Source organism: Schistocerca piceifrons, chromosome 1, assembly GCF_021461385.2.
Source record: "Schistocerca piceifrons isolate TAMUIC-IGC-003096 chromosome 1, iqSchPice1.1, whole genome shotgun sequence".
In the NCBI taxonomy this organism is placed as follows: Eukaryota; Metazoa; Arthropoda; class Insecta; order Orthoptera; family Acrididae; genus Schistocerca; species Schistocerca piceifrons.
The window spans coordinates 264,584,724-264,604,299 of NC_060138.1; the positions used below are offsets into that span (position 1 = coordinate 264,584,724).

Here is a 19,576-nt window from a genome sequence, read left to right on the forward strand (position 1 = left end):
ACAAGATTAAGTATAGTAAGAATTTTGTGGAAATGTCCATTGCACTTGTAAAGGTAAGTGGAGTTACTGGTAAGCAAAGATTAGATAGATTAGATTAGATTAGTTTTTCGTTCCATAGATCTGCGCTAAGGAGATCCTCGTGGATGTGGAACACGTCACTTTCTTCTTTTAAGCTGAAATAACAATATTGATAGTATGAATATATAAAATACATCATTTGTTTCTATTAAGAGATTCGTCAATGAAGTAGAAGGAGTTGGCCACTAGTAAGTCTTTCAGGCCCCTTTTAAACTGATCTTTATTTGTAACTAAATTTTTTATGTTTGCTGGCAAATTATTGAATATGAGTGTTCCTGAGTAGTGGACCCCTTTTTGAACTAAAGTAAGTGCTTTTAAGTCCTTGTGCAGATCATTTTTGTTCCTGGTATTATATGTATGAACTGAGCTGTTTGTTGGAAAAAGAGATATATTATTTAGGAAAAATTTCATTAAGGAGTAAATATACTGAGAGGTAGTAGTTAGTATACCCAGTTCTTTGAAGAGGTTTCTACAGGACGTCCGTGAATTTACTCCACAAATAATACGTATTACACGCTTTTGGACTCTGAAAACTTTTGTTTGACTTGAAGAGTTACCCCAAAATATTATACCATACGACATTATGGGATGAAAATAGGCAAAGTATGCAAGGTTTTTCATTTTTTTGTCGCCTATGTCTGCTAACACTCGAACTGCAAATACAGATTTGTTAAGGCGTTTCTGCAGTTCTGTGGTGTGCTCCTCCCAACTGAATTTATTATCAAGTTGTAATCCGAGGAATTTAAGACTGTTAACCTCTTCTATCTGCTCTTCTTCATACTTTATGCATATGCTGGGTGGAAACCTCTTAAAGGCTCTGAATTGCATATAGTGAGTCTTTTCCAGTGAGTTGGCTTGAAACCATTTATTAATATCCATGAAATTATCATTAGCAGATCTTTCTAGAACTACACTCGACATACTATTTATTGCAATACTTGTGTCATCTGCACACAAAACGAACTCTGCTTCTGGCAGTGTAACTGATGAGAGATCATTAATGTACACAAGAAAAAGCAATGGTCCTAAGATGGATCCTTGTGGGACACCACATGTAATTTCTTCCCATTCTGATGATGACTGGTGACTTAATTCACTAGTCCCTTGCACTGACACCCTTTGTTTTCTGTTAGCGAGGAACTCACTAGCGAAGGATTGCTTGCATTTAAATAGACTGGGGTCTGTAACGTTCAGCAGAATGTTAGCAGATGTCTGCAAAATCATTAGATGCAAGGGAAACTAATATGGCCTGAAGGGGGTGAAAAATCATACACTCCAGCTGGAAAAGAAAAATATAAGCACCATACAAAAAAAGACGATACTAAAGAATTTGCCCCAGAATACAGCTCACAACAGGTAAACCAACAAAAGAAAAATTACATAAAAGTACTTCATCAAAATATTCAATACTTTGGTAACAAAAAATTAGAAGCAGAAGTACTCCTGAGTGAAGTAAGACCAGACATATTATGCATAAGTGAACATGGACTAACTGAAAGTAAAATACATAATGTTGCAATAAAGGACTACAAACTAGCTAGTTACTTCAGCAGATCTAAATATAAGGGTGGTGGCGTTTGTATATATATTAAAACAGGTACTCTATCAAAGAATGTAAACAGTGAAGCTGCTACATTTCCCATAGCTAGAGAAAAAGACTTTGAAGTTACTGGTATAGAGGCAGAGGATTTTAGAGTGTTTTGTGTGCACAGGTCACCATGTGGCAATATTAGCATCTTTCTAAAAAAAAAAAAAAATGCTAGCTTATTGAGAATGAATATGAAGAGAAATCTTATTATATGTGGAGACTTCAACATTGACATGGGAAAAGACACAAAAATAAGACAGGATTTTGAAGAATTGTTAATGCAGAATAACATGAAAGTGACAATAACTGCACCAACAAGAGTGACTTCACAAAGTGAGACAGTTATTGACAACATAATTACTAATATGTGTAACTATTAGCCACATGTAGTTCAGACAGAAATATCTGATCATCATGGACAACTAATCAGATTTTGCAGAAGTAATGACACAGTATCAGATCCAAAACAAACAACAAAAGAAATTAGGATCATCAGTGAACAAAATATCAACATCTTTAGAACAATGTTAAGTAAGGAAACCTGGAATGAAACCCTACAGGCCCAGAGTGTAAATGAAAAAATATGATGCATTTATTTCAACAATTATCATTTTAATGCAGCATTTCCCAAAGTAAAGAGACAAGAAAGGCAGCAAGATCAAACACAGTGGATTACCAGTGAAATACTAGAACAGCGAAGGAAGCTTCAGGATGTGAGATGGATGGCGAAGCTGAAAACCATAAAATGTTAAAAAAGAATTACAGAAAAACAATAAGAGAAGCCAAAGCAAGAGCAATTGACACCACCATAGCGAACTCAAAAAACAAGGCAAAGGCAGCTTGGAATGCAATCAATGCTCAAAGAAAGGAAAAAGATGGTTCAAACAAAGAAGAAGGTATTAGGTCAATTAAAATAGACAACACAGTGGTCACAGATGGTATGGAAATAGCAAACATACTGAATAATAACTATATCAGTGTAGTAGAAAACTTAAAATTGGAAAGAAATAGTCAAAAATAGAAGGGTATTAAGGTACCAAAAAGATCATGCAGTACTATGTTCTTAAAACCAGTCACGGAAGATGAACTGCGGAAAACTACACAGAAACTGAAGTCCAAGAAATCAGCTGGTGATGATGAAATTTCAAATCATGTAATAAAGCTGGTATGTGAGGAGATAATAACACCACTGCTGAACATAGCAAACTGTTCTTTCAGAGATGCAATTTTTCCAGAAAAACTGAAGATAACGAAGGTAGTGCCAGTGTACAAGAAAGGGTGTAAGGATGATCCCAACAACTACAGACCAGTTTCACTGATATCAGGTTTCTCAAAAATCCTAGAAATGCTTATGTATACCAGATTAGTTAACTATATCTAAAAACAAAGATGATGTAACTTACCAAACGAAAGTGCTGGCAGGTCGATAGACACACAAACAAACACAAACATACACACAAAATTCAAGCTTTCGCAACAAACGGTTGCTTCATCAGGAAAGGGGGAAGGAGAGGGAAAGACGAAAGGATGTGGTTTTAAGGGAGAGGGTAAGGAGTCATTCCAATCCTGGGAGCGGAAAGACTTACCTTAGGGGGAAAAAAGGACAGGTATACACTCGCACACACATACATATCCATCCGCACATACACAGACACAAGCAGACAAGATATATTTTTCCCACGTGGAATGTTTCCCTCTATTATATTCATAAGATTAGTTAACTATTTGGACAAACATAACATTCTCATACCCTCACAACATGGTTTCAGAAAGGGTAAATCTACAGAATCAGCAATTGCCAGTCTAACAGAATACATTTTACAGTCCTTAGATGAGAAAAAGGTTGTCTCTGCAATGTTTCTGTATCTTTCAAAGGCATTTGACACCATTGACCATGAAATGCTGATACAAAAATTAAGCAACTATGCCATTCGGGGGCAACGAAGTGAATGGATAAAATCATACTTGTGCAACCGCCAGCAGTATGTATCATTAGGAAACTCGTGCCAATCAGAAACCAAATCCATCAAATATGGAGTGCCGCAGTGTTCAGTAATGAGGCCATTGTTATTTAATGTGTTTGTTAATGATATAGGTGTTGAGGAGAAAGAAAAGAAAATATTGTATGCTGATGACATGACAATACTAAATAGTGACCAAAATATGGAACAGCTTGAGAGAAGAGCATACATAACTGCAAATGTTACAGCTCAATGGCTGTTGGAAAATGAACTGGTTATAAATCTAAAAAAGACTATGTATGCAGTGTTTAAAAACAAGGAAAAGGCTGTAGACATGGATTTAGAGGTTGATGGATGGAAGAAGTAGAATCTGCTAGATTCTTAGGTATTCTTGTGGATAATGAACTGAAATGGAAAAAACATATTAATAATGTCTGTAAGAAACTGAGCTCTGTCATATTCTTAATGATGCAGCTATCACAGTATTCAGACAAGAACCTTCTGTGTACAGTGTATCATGGGCTTTTTGAACCATACTTACAGTATGGAGTGACTGTGTGGGGAAACTCAAACAAACAAGAGACAAAACGAGTGTTCACATTACAAAAAAAAGCAATTAGAACCATTTTAAGAAGAAAGACCTCTGAAACATGCAAAAACTGTTTCAAGAATTTAGGTATCTTAACTTTTTCATCGTTGTATATATACAAAATAATAATGTACATCACAAAAGGTAGTGAGGACTGGATTACAAATGCTAGTGTACACACCCACAATACAAGAAGGAAGAATGAAGTACGGAGCATATCCCACCGACTGGCAATGCTAGAAAAAGGACCCCAGTACTCTGGTAGCAAACTACTAAGAAGTCTGCCCAAAAACCTGCAAGATAGTGTACTTCACAATGACTTTCCAAAGAATCTTAAAGACTATCTCATTGAAAAAGAGTTTTACAGTGTTGCAGAATACTTATGCCCATCAAATTTGTATATATTCTTACTCATTATCAGTGATGTAAAAATGTAAGCTAAAGGTGCAGAAAAATAAGTGATAAAGAATGTTAATACTTTGACATGTCCTATATTACACGTACATTTACTTTACACAATGTAATCTTACAGGATCAAATAAAATTCAATTCAATTCAGTGACTTGAACCATTTTGCAGCACTGCCCGTGACACCCTAGAATTCTAATTTATTTAAAAGGATGTTGTGGTTCACACAATTGAATGCCTTTGACAAATCACAGAAAATACCTGCTGCTTATAACTTGTTATTTAATGAATTAAGTACATTTTCAATGTAGGTGTAAATAGCCTTCTCGATATCAGAACCCTTCAGAAATCCATACTGTGTTCTTGATAATATGTTATTTGTGGTCAGATGGTTGAGAATCTGCCTGTACATTACTTTTTCTAAACTTTTTGAGAATGCTGGCAAAAGTGAAATCGGTCTGTAGTTTGACGGTCTCTCTTTATGCCCTTTCTTGAATAGAGGCTTAACATCTGCATATTTTAGCCAGTCAGGAAATGTCCCAGTTATAATTGACTGGTTACACAAGTAAATTAGAATTTTACTAAACTCACAAGAACATACCTTAATTAACGTTTTTGATATTTCATTGTAACCACTAGAATGCTTTGTTTTTAAAGATTTTATTATGGAAGTTATTTCTTTTGCTGAAGTGAGTGACATATTCATGTACCTGAAGCTATTTGTAAAGGCTGGTTTCAGATATTCAAAGGCATTATTTACTGATCCTGACAATCCCATTCTATCAGTAACAGATATAAAGTACTTGTTAAATAGATTTGTCACACTATGCCCATCAATTACTAATGTGTTATCTACCGTTAGTGCTATTTGCTCCTGTTCCTTTCTGGTTCTACCAGTCTCCTCCCTCACTATATCCCATATTGTTTTTATTTTGTTCCCTGACATTGCTATCTTCTTCTCGTAGTGCATTTGTTTAGATGTCTGAATTACTTTTTTTAATATTTTACAGTATTCCTTGTATTTAGCTAAATCATCAGCATTGGAGCTATTCTTGAGAAAACAATTTTCATACATGGTACTGACATTGTTCACGAATGTGTTATATTTTTCATTCATGTCATGAGCACTATAAACATCTTTCCAGTTCACATCTTTGAGCAGTTTTCTAAAACATTCAATTTTTGATTGATTGACTACTCTCGTGTACTCAGATTTAGCAGTCTTGATAATCTGCTTAGAATTTACATCTAAAACAAGGAGCTGCATGTCATGATCTGATAGTCCATTTATGATATAATTTTGTTCCTTTGATTTGTCTATAAAAATGTTATCAATGGCTGTCCTTGAGGTTTTGGTGATCCTAGTTGGAAAGTTTACAGTGTGAGTTAGATTGAAAGACAACATTACTAACTGCAGTAAATGTTTACTGGAAGATTGCATTAGAAAATCTGTATTAAAGTCAAGTTTTTTAAAATGACAAGTACTGTTAATATTCGATGTAGAGGACAAAACCTTTGAAGGTGAATGCATAATGATCCCTAGTCTAGAAAAAAATATACACTATGTCTGCAGATTTATAAGACTATGTAATTGTGTTTTGTTTTTAATGCATTTAGTGTGTAAGATGATGTGATTTTTAACATTCTGTCTTCTCTATTGACTAAGTTTAAATCTGTTTGTATATTCAGAAAACTATATAATTGTGTTTTGTTTGTCTGGAATTTAGTATGTAAGATGACGTGATTTCTAGAGTTGTGTCTTATCTATTGATTGAGTTAAAATCTATGATACACTATATACTTATGTTCTGCAATAGACATGTGCATTAGAATTTGCTAATTTTGTGCCATGAGACTAAATTAGTATATCCTTTTGCAATTTTTATATGGGACAATGTTCATAATATGTACTGTAAAAGTTAGGGTTAGTCATCTTAGCATATCTGTGTGCAACACTTTATTAGTTCATTTTTATCATTGCATTTAACTCTGTTCATTAATGTTTCATATGTGAACACTTTTTAATTTCAACTGACATAAATCCCACGTTATTGACTTTGCAAATGAATAGGGAGAACATATCTTGTATGCTGTGAAGAAAGTATTGAACAGCATATTTCATACACAAAACAGTGTTTCAGGATTTGATGTGGATGCTAGACAGGAAGTTAGCTACCCACTGAAGCATTTGATGAGAACTCTAGGGAGTAAACTGAAAGATGTGTGCAGATCCTCTCCCCACATTGCTGTATGGCTGTATCCTGCTGCACCAGTCAACTTACAAGAGATCATAGGTGCTGGGTAATGTACTCGAGCATCTGTCAACTACATTAGTGTTGTGACTGATATTTGTGAATTGTTAGCCAAGACGGCTAAAGACAGTGTCAGTCTGCATAAATGCATGTTTTTTCAAGTAGGGAATTGACTTCCCAACACATTATGTATGTAACTTTAAGTCAATATGTATTTTTTTATCAACTTTGATGAATCTTCTAGGTCTTTATGTTTCTGGGTTAGTTTATGTGGACAGTCAGCAAATAGTATGGAAGGCATTTACTAGTATAGTCATAACAGGATGCATACATGTTTGCTTTCATACACTGATTTTGGTCCTCAACCAACTTGACTGTGTCATCATTCAAAGCTAATTCTGTTTACCTGTATTTATCCTGAGTATTGCAATATTGTATCTGATTGGAACTTGAGTTGTGGACATACTCATGCTTAGCTCTGTTTTGGGTACACCTGGCTTTCGCAACTGTGTGTGTGTACTCAAGGAGTGCGTACAACTATTGATTGAGGGTAGATTCTTCTTATAATTACCCTTTGCATATAATTGAACTTAATGATGTGATTATGAGCTTTATTCATTTTGTTGGGTCAAAACATTTTTTTGCTGGTTTGTACCCAGTGTGGTCTGGATTCATGTGTCAGTCCTCACATTGTAAACTTAGGCTCTAATATTTTTTCATTATTTTGTCCTTTAATGAATCAACATACCCTTAAATACTATGGTTTATGTGGCTGATTAATTCCTACTCATGATTGAGTATATTCTACTGATCTGTGCCCGTCATCGTGAGTTTTTCGAGTCAGCTCACTCATTGTACACTTAGGCTCTGAAAATTTTCTCTTTTCAAGATTCTGAATGAGTGATTTCATGGATGTAAACTTACAATCTGTAACTCTAGTATTTTACATTGTCTCTGTATTTATTTCTACTGTTTAGTGTTTTGACTTTGTATTTTTTGTCTTGCGATAGTATTATTCCATATATCTGAAAATGTGAATGCCATATCCTGATATATGTACAGATTATGATTTGTATAGCAGATATTTTTCTTATGTTTTCTGTAATATATTATGTATCACATACTTATATACATCTCTATATTCTCTATTTTGGCTTCATTTTGTACACCTTTTGGCAAACCTTGTAGTCTGTCACAAAACATTGGAAACACACAGTTTCCAAAATTTGAGAGGGGGATTTTGTAATGGGACACCCTTCTCTAACTTTTTTTTATCTATACAGCCAAGACCTAATATTTTTGAATCTTGTATAGGTGAACATTATCTCAGCTGTTTAACTAAATGAATTTCATTTCATTTTATATACAATGTATTATATTTCAGGCTAAAATGTATAAAAAAATTAATTAGTTAAAATCGATATGTGCTGGCCCTATGTGTGCAGTTGGAATTACTCTTCTTTTAGAAACATTTGAAATTATGAAATAGCTGACATCCTTAAAATTTCTATTATTAATTTGCACAATCTGATGATATTTATTAAATTCATTTCTGGATTCATTTACAAAATAATGATACGGCTTGGTGATGAGCCTTCTTTTGTCAAGAAAGTTTGTCAACTCTTTTGTTTTGAAAACTCTTTGGAATACTGTTAGTACCACAGAATGTGTTGAGTAGTGGGCATGGCTCTGAGGGAATCGAACGTGTTTTCAGTTTAGGCAATAACATTGTAATTGTTAGTTTTACGGAAATGGAGATTGTTAAGTCAGTGTGATATAGAAGAATGTGACATAATAAAAATAAAATTTTAAAAAAAGGTGCAATCAGAAATCACGCAACAGGCATTCTTAATATTTATCTAGCCACCTGGAACCCACAAAGTTAAAAAATTTCAGCCTCAAGAATCTACCCCTAGACATACTGCACCAAACGAGAAAATGAAGGTAAGTAAAAAAATGTATTTTGTACATCTTACTCCTCTAGAAGCATTTAAAACAATGTAATTAATCTTTTTGAAGAAACTGAAAAATTTAATGGTGATGTATTGGAGGGAAAGATTACAAGGCTTAGTGGTAAAGTGAGAGACTGCATATTCAAAGAATTCCTGTCCATTACTATTATTTCTGTCTGTCATTTATCATTTCTTTCACCTTTGGCAGTGTTTGTTGATGTGAAAAATATTGAGTTACACCATGGTCCAAAAACCATGTTCAGCTGTAGGTCCCCTAAAACTAGCTGGGTAAATCAGTTCAAAGGAAGGAGGAAGACAACAGTGTATTGCCTTCAGGAGAGCCATGCCTAGTAAAACCAATGTGGTGTCCAAAACAACATCTGGATTGATGACAGCTTTACTTACTATATGTATCTCCAGCAAACATTCACAGGTCCTATAAAAAGATATGAGAGTGGAGTCAGCTGAGACATAACCTTGAATGCCTGACCAAATTTAATAAAAACAGAGTGCAGCAGATGCCTCTCATATAGTTCTTCTTGCAGCACTTCACAGCAGTATTCACTCATTCCTTTGATACTTAGCCCCCTTAAAAGATAAGGGGGTTTTTATACAGGCTTCCTCCATTCCTTCAGTCTACACAGTTAAACCAAGATTCTCATTCCACACAATATTTCACTGTCACTCCAATCAGTATTCATGAAAGTATGCCCAAGGTTAATAGAAACAGAGAACTGACAATGCTTAACAGTCACATATCAGGAACCTGGGTTCCCCAAAACCGACCATGATTGGCTGAGCTCCTTAAAGTGTTGCCATTTGGCACAAATCACGTATAAGAGAAACGGCAGTCATTAATACAAATAATCAGACCACAAGATGCTACAGCAAGCAGCATATCATCAGAAAACTTAAAAGGATAAAGACATATAAACTGGATACAATCAAAGAGAAAACTTAGATGTAACAGGAGAAAGAAAAACAAAAACATAAAACAAAGTGAAGACTGTCTGCCTCAATATTGTAAACTTCACATTAAGAATCAAACATCTTAAATAACATATCTTTCCAACCTTGTTATATGGATGTAGAGAGATTACTCTGAACATAAAAACAAGTGAACAAAACTACACTACTTAAAATGCAGATGTACAGATATAATGTTTTCTGTGTTTATAAAGTCAGAAACTCCTGCAATAAGTAGAAAAAACTGTCAATAATCATCATAAAATTTCTAATATTTCTGTGATTTGTTCTGATAACGTACACATCATGCATGGGGAAAACTTGTGAGCAAATCTTTAAAGCATCAGGAAAATACGTAACTTAAAAACTTCATCAACAATTATAGGAAATTTATTAAGCTACTTCCATTGTGATAGATTTATTTACTTGTTCAGCACATACAAAGGCAATCATTCTTACATTAATTACAATACACTTATAAAACTATGGTAACAATACTCTTATAATACTATACAACATTACAAATACTCTCGAACCACTTAACTACAATGGCCAGATGCACTAACGCCTCCCAGCTCACACAAAGGCAAATTGAGCATTGTGGTAGAGAAAGAAAAGGACTGCCAACATTGTCCTCAAAGGCCTTTGTATAACATGAGGAGGAGGAAGAGGAGATTGTTGAAGGCTATGATAATACAACCCAGAGAAAATAAACATGCAATGAGTGCAAGTAGAGTAAACACGATTGAAGATACCTACAGGTTATTCTGAAATTGCTGGTGGGGTAGCAGGAAATTTATTCAAATCTAATCATCCTCTTGCCAACAATGAACTATTTTACTTCAAAATACCTGGTCTTCTTGCTCTTAGCTAACATGATACCCTGCAGTTGCCAGTGAGCACATTTCTTTAAGGCTGTTTTGAGTACAATGACAATAAACTGTACATTAAAATAATATACACTTGTATAATTTTAGCCAAAAATTGTGTTGGGATTAAAATTCAAAATCAGTAAAAAATGCAATTAATACAGCAATGGAAATCTTCTCATTCCGTTTACAAGTGGTCAATCTATTAAACAAACTTTACAATTTCAATTTGTTGTGTTTTTTTGTTACCTGTACTGATGCATAAAATTGCCTGTTGTTGAAGACACTTCCAATTGTCTTGTAGTTATGATCAGCTTTTTTATTGGGTTGTACTTTGCTACCACAAGGATTTTTATGTCTATAGCGAGTTCCTAAAAAAAGAAAAATTAGTTACATGTTCCAATGGAAACTTTTGAATATAAACCAAGAATTTAATTTACAGGTTATCAACTTCATGTGTATTTGAATATTGTTGCTGCATGCTGACCATTTACAGAGGTGCTCACATTACAGGAAAGAATATTCACTTTAATAATTACAAAAAATAACCTGCAAGATTCTAAATAAAAATACTTCTTTGGAATTAAGGAAGTAGCCCAGAAGAAACTGTTTCATCTTATTTTTCATTTTAGCTGTGCTATTTATCAGCCACTTAATAATGTTGGGTAAGTTCAAACATTTTGGTAGCAGCATTATTCACAACTTTCTCAGCTAAACTCAGTTTTAATGGAGGTCATTTGTATATCTGGTATTGCAATCATGGAGATCCCTCTAATGAATTATTTACAACAAAAAATTATGAAACACACTATCTACTGTCATCCTCTATGTAAAATACATAATCCTGAAACAACTGTCTACACAACACTCATGGGTGAGCACCACATATAGAATAAAATGAATGGTCATTTTTCCACACAAATTTTCATTAAATATACAAAGTTTTGTAGCAATGTGGAACCATAATTATTTCATGAACATTCAAAAGGACAGATAATATATTGAAGGCACTTGCTGACTGTAAAACTATTGCAATTGTTGACTGCTGCTGCCATTTATTTATTCTAATTTCAATATTATTTATTTTACTTACAATATTATTTATTTTGTAGCATGGCTCAAAAAACAACAAGTGCTGAACAGGAAACTAGATTAAGGGAACAGAGGAATATAAAAATGGAACGGCACAAGCAACGAAGTAAAATGTGTACATAAATTTAAAAGAAACAGAGGATAAAATAAAATTCTCAATATGACCATCAGTTATGAATCAGAATTCATTATGTCCCAAAAGGTCCTTGAAATTTTACCAAGACTGGACTGTGAACCTGAGGTCTGATCATTTTCACCTAAATCATGAAGTGAGCTACAGAAAGTTTTCTTGCATGGTCAGTATTACTGTCTACATTGCCTCCATCACATCTAAAACTTAGAACATATGAAGCAAAGTTCAATGCCAGCTACAGTAAAACCTTTGTCAAAGATGAGCATCAACCAGCAATTTAAGTCGAAAGTTAACAGAAATACTACAAACTGATATTGAATCTTTGACAGATCTTGTATTTAGTTAATAAAAGTGTAAGTTCCTCAATTGTTGTTTATTTGGTTCCTAATATGTAGGTGTAGTGGCAATATATTCCTCTTAATATTTACAGTTTCTTCTGCAAACCAGATATGATATGACTAGTAAAGACAGTAGTTTTTCAGATTGGCTTTGTTCATTTCTGAGACCAGTTTCATATATCACAGTCAAATTGTCCATGTTGAACTTTGTTGTGGATACTATGCTGATGCAATCTGGAGAAGATCCTGAGAAATGAAAACAGGTGGCAACTCAGCCTTCTACTTGAATGGATAAGGTTTCACTAGAATGGAATCTCTATTTACTCCTGACTTCTTTCTTCACTCAAAGTATTCATTTTTCAGTGTCAGAAACTGTAATTTAATATTTCTCATACAGTGATAGGGTTACCACATTCTAATTTGGAGCATATTTTCTACTTGTCTTTTTTCTAAACCTTTATGAGAGGTGAAATTTCAGTACTGTCGATTGACACATACAAAAGCACACACATTATTCTAGCGTCCAGAACTATCAATTCGTTCCTTGGGGAGGAGAGGCAGATGGGTTCGGAAAGATTATAAAGGAAGGGCAGGTTCTCAGACCACAAGATGTAGGGGACCTACTTGTCGCATATTGATATTTCATCTCCTGAAGGTACATAAGGGCCAGAAATTCTGTATAATTTTGAGTTTTCTTGAGAGATTTTTCGATTTCATACAGTTGACAATGACATACACTTTTCTATAACTTTATGGTCATGCAAATGATCACAGAATATATTCTGGATTGTGTATTCTTTTATCAGACCCTTGAAAGAGGGAAGAACAGAGCAGAAGCTTTGTTTCTCTATTTAGGGGAACACAGACAGCATATCACACAACACAATGCACGAAACAGCTGCAAAAAGATGAAGGGGAATAGGAGGCTATATATATGAGAAATGTTCTCCCCTCTATCCTTTACACCCATCCCACAATGGTATTCCACTGTCCAACTATCCTACACAATATACTTGTCCATCCCTACACAACCCCTGCTTGCAACCCCCTACCATATGGCTCATATCCCTGTAATAGACCTAGATACAAGACCTGGCCAATACATCCTCCCACCACCACCTACTCCAGTCCAGTTACAAGCAGCACCTATCCCTTCAAAGGCAGGACTACCTGTGAAATCAATCATGCGATCTACAAGCTAAGCTGTAACCACTGTGCTGCATTCTATGTGGGCATGACAACCAACAAGCTGTCTGTCCTCATGAATAGCCATCGACAAACTGGAGCCAAGAAACAAGTGGACCACCCTGTTGCAAAGCAAGCTGCTCAACATGACATCCTTCATTTCAGTGACTGCTACACAGCCTGTATACCCTACATTCCCATAACCCTCCTGGCATCTTTGTTAGTCATTGTCCTCACCCATCCACCCCTTCTTGTTCTCATTCCAGCACTACACAACCCTCATTCCACCATCGCATCCAGTCTTTTTACTTCTCTCCTTTTCCACTACCCCCCCCCCCCCCCCCCCCACACACACACACTTCACCCTTGCCCACCATCTAACCTCCGGACTGCACATAGCTGCCCTACCCTTTCTCCACCTTTTCCCTGTGTGTTCCCCAGCAGCACTTCATTGTGCCCCAACCTACCTACTTTCGTTGCCTAGTTTCTGAATCAGCATCTTCCATTAGCTCCAACAAATCGCAGAGAAGTTGTAAATAAGATTCCCCCAGTAACATTTCGGTCAAAAAAATACGGTCCTATCAAGTAACCATTTAAAATTCCACACCAGACCATTAATGGCCATTTGTGTTGATCGTCAATGGATCTGTTCTAGTGTGGTTTGACAGGGAACCAATAATGACAATCATGACGATTTAATTCACCATTGTTTTTCAATGTGGCTTCATCGGTGAACATAACATATCTAAAATCATTGTCACCTCTTATCATTTTCAAGGCCCATTGGCAGAAATGCACACATATTTGCATATCTTTCAGTGTTAATGCCTGTGACAGTGTGATATGATATGCATGATAATTATGTGACTTCAAAATTCTCAAAACAGTTGATTTCGCTATTCCAGTTGTCTCTGAATAGCATGACTACTAATTTTGGGATCCAGTTGAACACAGGAGAGAACGGTAAGGTGATAGACATCATTTTCATTGTATTTGTGATGATGAGGTGGATGGAGCATGTATCCATTTCGAGCTCGTTGAGTGCAATTTCACATAATGTTTTCACTTGGATGTTGTGTGTTTGGGAAATGATCCGCATATGACTGCGCAGCTGTAGTGTAATTGTTATGGCATTTACCTAAAATTAACATCATATCAACACTCTCTGTAGGAGGATAGTGAGCCATGTTTTGCTAAAGAATAATTTACTTTTGTCAGCCGATGTTTATGGTTCACAATCTGAAAGTGAAGTGATGCCTAATCACATTGCACTGATCTTTATACTGAGCCATAGTTTGCAGTTTGGCCACAGTAGTGCCACAGTCTGGTGAGTAATGCAATTGTGAAGAGTTCCCTAGTGAGATTTTAATACCGTTCTGCCTCCCTCCAACAAAAACTGTGGCAGGTAGGATACATTTTGATAAAATATAGCGTAATTTGGCATAATGAAAGAACTGGTGCACATTTTGTACTGATTTGATGTTTCCTTCTCAGATCATTCTAAATAAAGTGGAGTTCTTTCCCAAATTAAAATTTTTCTCGATTTCCGCGTCATCTGTCAATGGTTTAAAAACTGTTTCACACAAAACTTGATTACTTTTTTATGGAGAAACCGAATCTGCAATAAAAAATGGGGGTTTCCATTTAAGATTTAAAAGTTGCCCCCACCCCATCCAAGGGGGCGGGGGCTGGGGGTCATGTGTGGTATTATTTGATGTCCCTCTTTGAGCTTACGAACTTGTCTTACCCACTATTTTTACCCAATGTATAGTTTTTGAGATAATCTCATCTGAAACTTCAGATGGACCACCCTGTATATTCTCCTAGGAATCCTATATAACAAAGTATATGCAAAAGCCTCATGAAGTGCCAAGAATAGGAGAGATGTACTATCTGATTGAATTTTGGGTCAGGACTCAAAGAATGCTTGGATAGCTCAGTCACTAACAGAGTTCCACACAAAAAGGAACAGATCCATCTTTAAGTTCAGGTAGTCCTACTACAATGTACACTCCAGTGGGAGTGGAAAATTCATTCTGGAAAAAGAATGACAAAAAGACAGAAAGCCAGAACAGGAATCAACACAAATCAGTGAAGTAACACTATACAATCAACAAAACTGATCATAATAACTAAAGACAACTGAGTGAAGAACATGAGGAGAATTCTGCAGTGTAACATTACACTGAAGGAAATGAGAAAAGAGTTTGTGAGACTAGTGTTGTGTGTAGTCTTGATAGATGTCCATATGTGCATGTGCACTGCAATGTAGTAACAGGCAACAGAGCGAATTAAAATTTGTTATGTAATAAGCGTTTAAACTTCACATTATGCCACAAAGTATCGCCTACCAATACAGCCCATTTCATAGTGAATCAATTATCACATGTTTAGACCTGTGCAAATTTATGTTACACAAAACAAGAATGTAAAAAATGTTTTCAGTGACATGATCCAACATTAATACATAATGTTACCACCCCTAAGTCCGCCCCGGTAGCTGAGTGGTCAGCGTGACAGACTGTCAATCCTAAGGGCCCGGGTTCGATTCCCGGCTGGGTCGGAAATTTTCTCCGCTCAGGGACTGGGTGTTGTGTTGTCCTAATCATCATCATTTCATCCCCATCGATGCGCAGGTCGCCGAAGTGGCGTCAAATCAAAAGACCTGCACCAGGCGAAAGGTCTACCCGACGGGAGGCCCTAGCCACACGACATTTCCATTTTTACCACCCCTAACATTAGCTTCAAACAGAAATTCTTTTCCTGAAGCTAGTCTTCAGTAAAAGATTTATTGACATGAAACATCAAAGATTCAAACTGCTACTTTTATTTTTGTTTGTTTTAAGTACTATACAAGCATCATTGATAGACAACCATGTGAAACAGGTTTTTTCCATTGTTTCCCAGGAATGCACAAAAAACTTAAAAATGAAAAACATACCAGTCGTACTTTCCCAAAATGTGACATATTTCTTGTTTCCTTGTGTAAGAACCCATGCCCATGGACTGCCATTAGCTTTTGTGCCAATACACACAAAAGCATTTAGGCCAAATCCAAGCAGTAGGCTGCATAAGAGAAGAGCATGATCTGCAGGGCCCTAAAGAAGGAATACAAGGAAATACATTTTAAAAACACGTTTCTTTTACACTCAGAGGCACACTTATTGCAAATCATAAAATACTACTGTTCTCTGGTCAAAAATTCCTAAATGTTCCACTGTGCACATTATTTACACACAAAGCTGTCACTGTTTCTTAAAGAACTTTATTGTATTACTCAGAAATCTAATGACTGTAGTCTTTACTACATGTCTCCAAGTTTTACAGGTTACCAAGATGAAGACGCAAATGACAGGCTTTTTACACGGAATACTTCTCTAATTTTTTTCAACTTTACCTGGAGTAGGTCATGTCTCAAAGAGCTGAAAGTATTTAAGCCATTTTCGTTTTGACAGTCTAATATGTTAACTTTGAAAGCAAGTGCTATGCATAAACATTAATTCATTCACATAGGCCTTTGTTTGTTTGAAATGAAGTTATCATTGCTGCTACAGTTACTTCGTTAGTCTAAAACCTATCTCCTGCTTAACCCTGTTGCTCTATTTGTATAACTCTCCATCTCTCATCTACATCTACATCTACGTGATTACTCTGCTATTCACAATAAAGTGCCTGGCAGAGGGTTCAATGAGCCACCTTCAAGCTGTCTCTCTACTGTTCCACTATCGAACGGCACACGGGAAAAATGAGCACTTAAATTTTTCTGTGCGAGCCCTGATTTCTCTTATTTTATTGTGATGATCACTTTTCCCTATGAAGGAGGGTGCCAACAGAATGTTTCTGCAATTGGAGGAGAAAACTGGTGATTGAAGTTTCATGAGAAGATACCATTGCAACGAAAAACGCCTTTGTTTTTATGATTGTCGCTCCAATTCATGTATCATGTCTGTGACACTATCTCTCCTATTTCACGATAATACAAAATGAGCTGCCCTTCTTTGTACTTTTTCGATGTCATCCGTCAGTCGTACCTGATGCGGATCCCATACCGCACAGCAGTACTCCAGAATAGGGCGGACATGTGTGAAAGTTTTGCAGACTACCCAGTTGTCTTCATTGTATTTCTGTAAGTGTTAGACATAGTTTCCACATTATAGTTATATCTGTCAACAGTGTTTATGCCATGGGCATACAACAGATATTTGTCAGACATGGCCACACTATCAGCAGTTGAGTGAGCTGATCCAAATAAATGAAACCACAGATTCAAAGGTAGCAAAACATTATCTTACACTGCAAGCAGTGTTTTGAGGTCCATATTTTACCAACCGAGGTGGCACAGTGGTTAGCACACTGGACTCGCATTCCGGAGGATGATGGTTGGAAACCGCATCTGGCCATCCTGATTTAAGTTTTCCATGATTTCCCTAAAGTACTTCAGGCAAATTGCAGGATGGTTCTTTCAAAAGAGCATGCCAGCCTTCTTCCCTATCCTTCCCTAATCTGATGGGATCAATGAACTCACTGTTTGGGCCCCTCCCCAAAATCAACCAACCAACCTATTCTTATTTTATTCCTTTTTTAATACAGGGGCGCTGATTTCAATTCTAATCAGCCTAAATATCTCCAATTGGGGTCTCCACCCTTAAAATCAGTACCAGCTAAGCTGCGGGGTAATGGCCATTATGAAATTCTGACTCTAGGCCTTTGTAGCAACAAAGCCCTCAGTGAAAAATATTTTTTGGCCTGGATGTATATATAGTTGGATTTTCTATACACCTTTCTGTCGAAGAAATTCAGAATATCATTCCACATGCAGAAGGGATTCTGCGTGTCTGCAGTATGTTCACTAAATTTCTCCAGGCTTGAGAGAGGCTTTTTTTTCCACATTACATTAAAAAAGTTTGCAGATTTTTCAGAGCCTCCCCCTTGCTCACTGAAGTAAAAGTAGAACTGGACTGCTTAGAGGAGTAAAAAGTGCTGTCCCTGATTCCTTATAATATATGGACATCACCTGAACTCTTTCACAAACCATGTGGTTCGTTACACCTTCATGGAGACTTCGGAAATATGCTAAACTGTCGGTCGATTGTGGACTCATATACCCTTCTGCATACCAAAGAATTATTTTCAGAATCGGCAGAGGGCCAGTATTATGTAAGACTGATCTTTTGGAAGCTTATTTTCAAGTTTCTTTAGACAAAGCTTCCAAAGCCATTCTGGTATGAAATACTCCTTACGGCTGCCAACGATGTAACAGGTTACATTTTTTGGCCAATATTGCATAACGCATTAAGCAGCTGGATGATACAGTGCTCACTGGATGGACTCAAGAGGAGCACTTGTCAAGTCTCTGGTGAGTATTTTCCATCCAAATTCTCCTTCTTTTATTTAGCATTCCTTTAAGTTTCTAGGATATATCCTTAACCAGAGTGGCCTTAAACTGAAGTCAGAGACTGTAACAGTGGTTTCCCATATTGCTACACCAAAGAATATAAACAACCTGTAACTTTTTATTGGCAAGGTTGCATATTATGCCCAATTTATCCATCAAATTGCAACAATGGCCCAGCCATTGAAATCAACTGTATAGAAAAAGGGTCCCAGGTCTCTTTCCAGTGGTCCACGGACTTTGCCATGCATTTCTTATGTTGAAGCAGTGTCTCAAATTGCTCTTTGCCTGACCTTTTGTCAGTCTCTTTTATCTTCAGTGTTGGCTACAGATGCCTCACTATACAGATTAGGGTCATTCTATTGCATAAGTACCCAAATGGTTCAGAAAGGCACAAGAAAATCATTCCCAGATAGAGGAGGGGGCATTGGCACTTATCTTTGCTGTACAGAAGGTTCACATACTTCTGTATGGCAATCAATTTCATCTGGTCATAGACCATAAGCTGCTGCTGCCTGTATTTGGCCCCAAGTCAAAGTTGCCTGTATTGACAGACATCTCAGATGTTGCAATGCTGGATTCTTTTGTTATCCAATTACCACTATTCAATTTATCATCATACATCAGCCAGCACATGAATGCAGATGTACTATCATCATGGATCCCAATGAAGAATTTGATACACAAGAAACTGTTTGCTTTCACATTGAGTCACAAATGGTACAGTTTTTGGAAGAGTTTCTCAGCACTTCCAGAGATGGCAGCAGCCACAA

General features: G+C 36.3%; 1 protein-coding gene across 3 annotated transcripts in view; it reads right to left on the bottom strand.

Annotated features, from left to right (window-relative positions):
- LOC124787242 (centrosomal protein of 76 kDa-like) overlaps positions 1-19,576 on the bottom strand; it is a 134,212-nt gene that overhangs the window by 26,615 nt on the left and 88,021 nt on the right. For all 3 annotated transcript variants that reach the window (XR_007015969.1, XM_047254325.1, XM_047254324.1), the window contains 2 exons: positions 16,353-16,509; positions 10,913-11,034 (listed from right to left, as the gene is read on the bottom strand). Coding sequence is in view for 2 of the 3 variants with exons in the window: in XM_047254325.1 (XP_047110281.1) it covers positions 10,913-11,034; positions 16,353-16,509 (279 nt within the window). In the remaining variant the exon portion in view is untranslated. The remainder of the gene's footprint in view (positions 1-10,912; positions 11,035-16,352; positions 16,510-19,576) is intronic.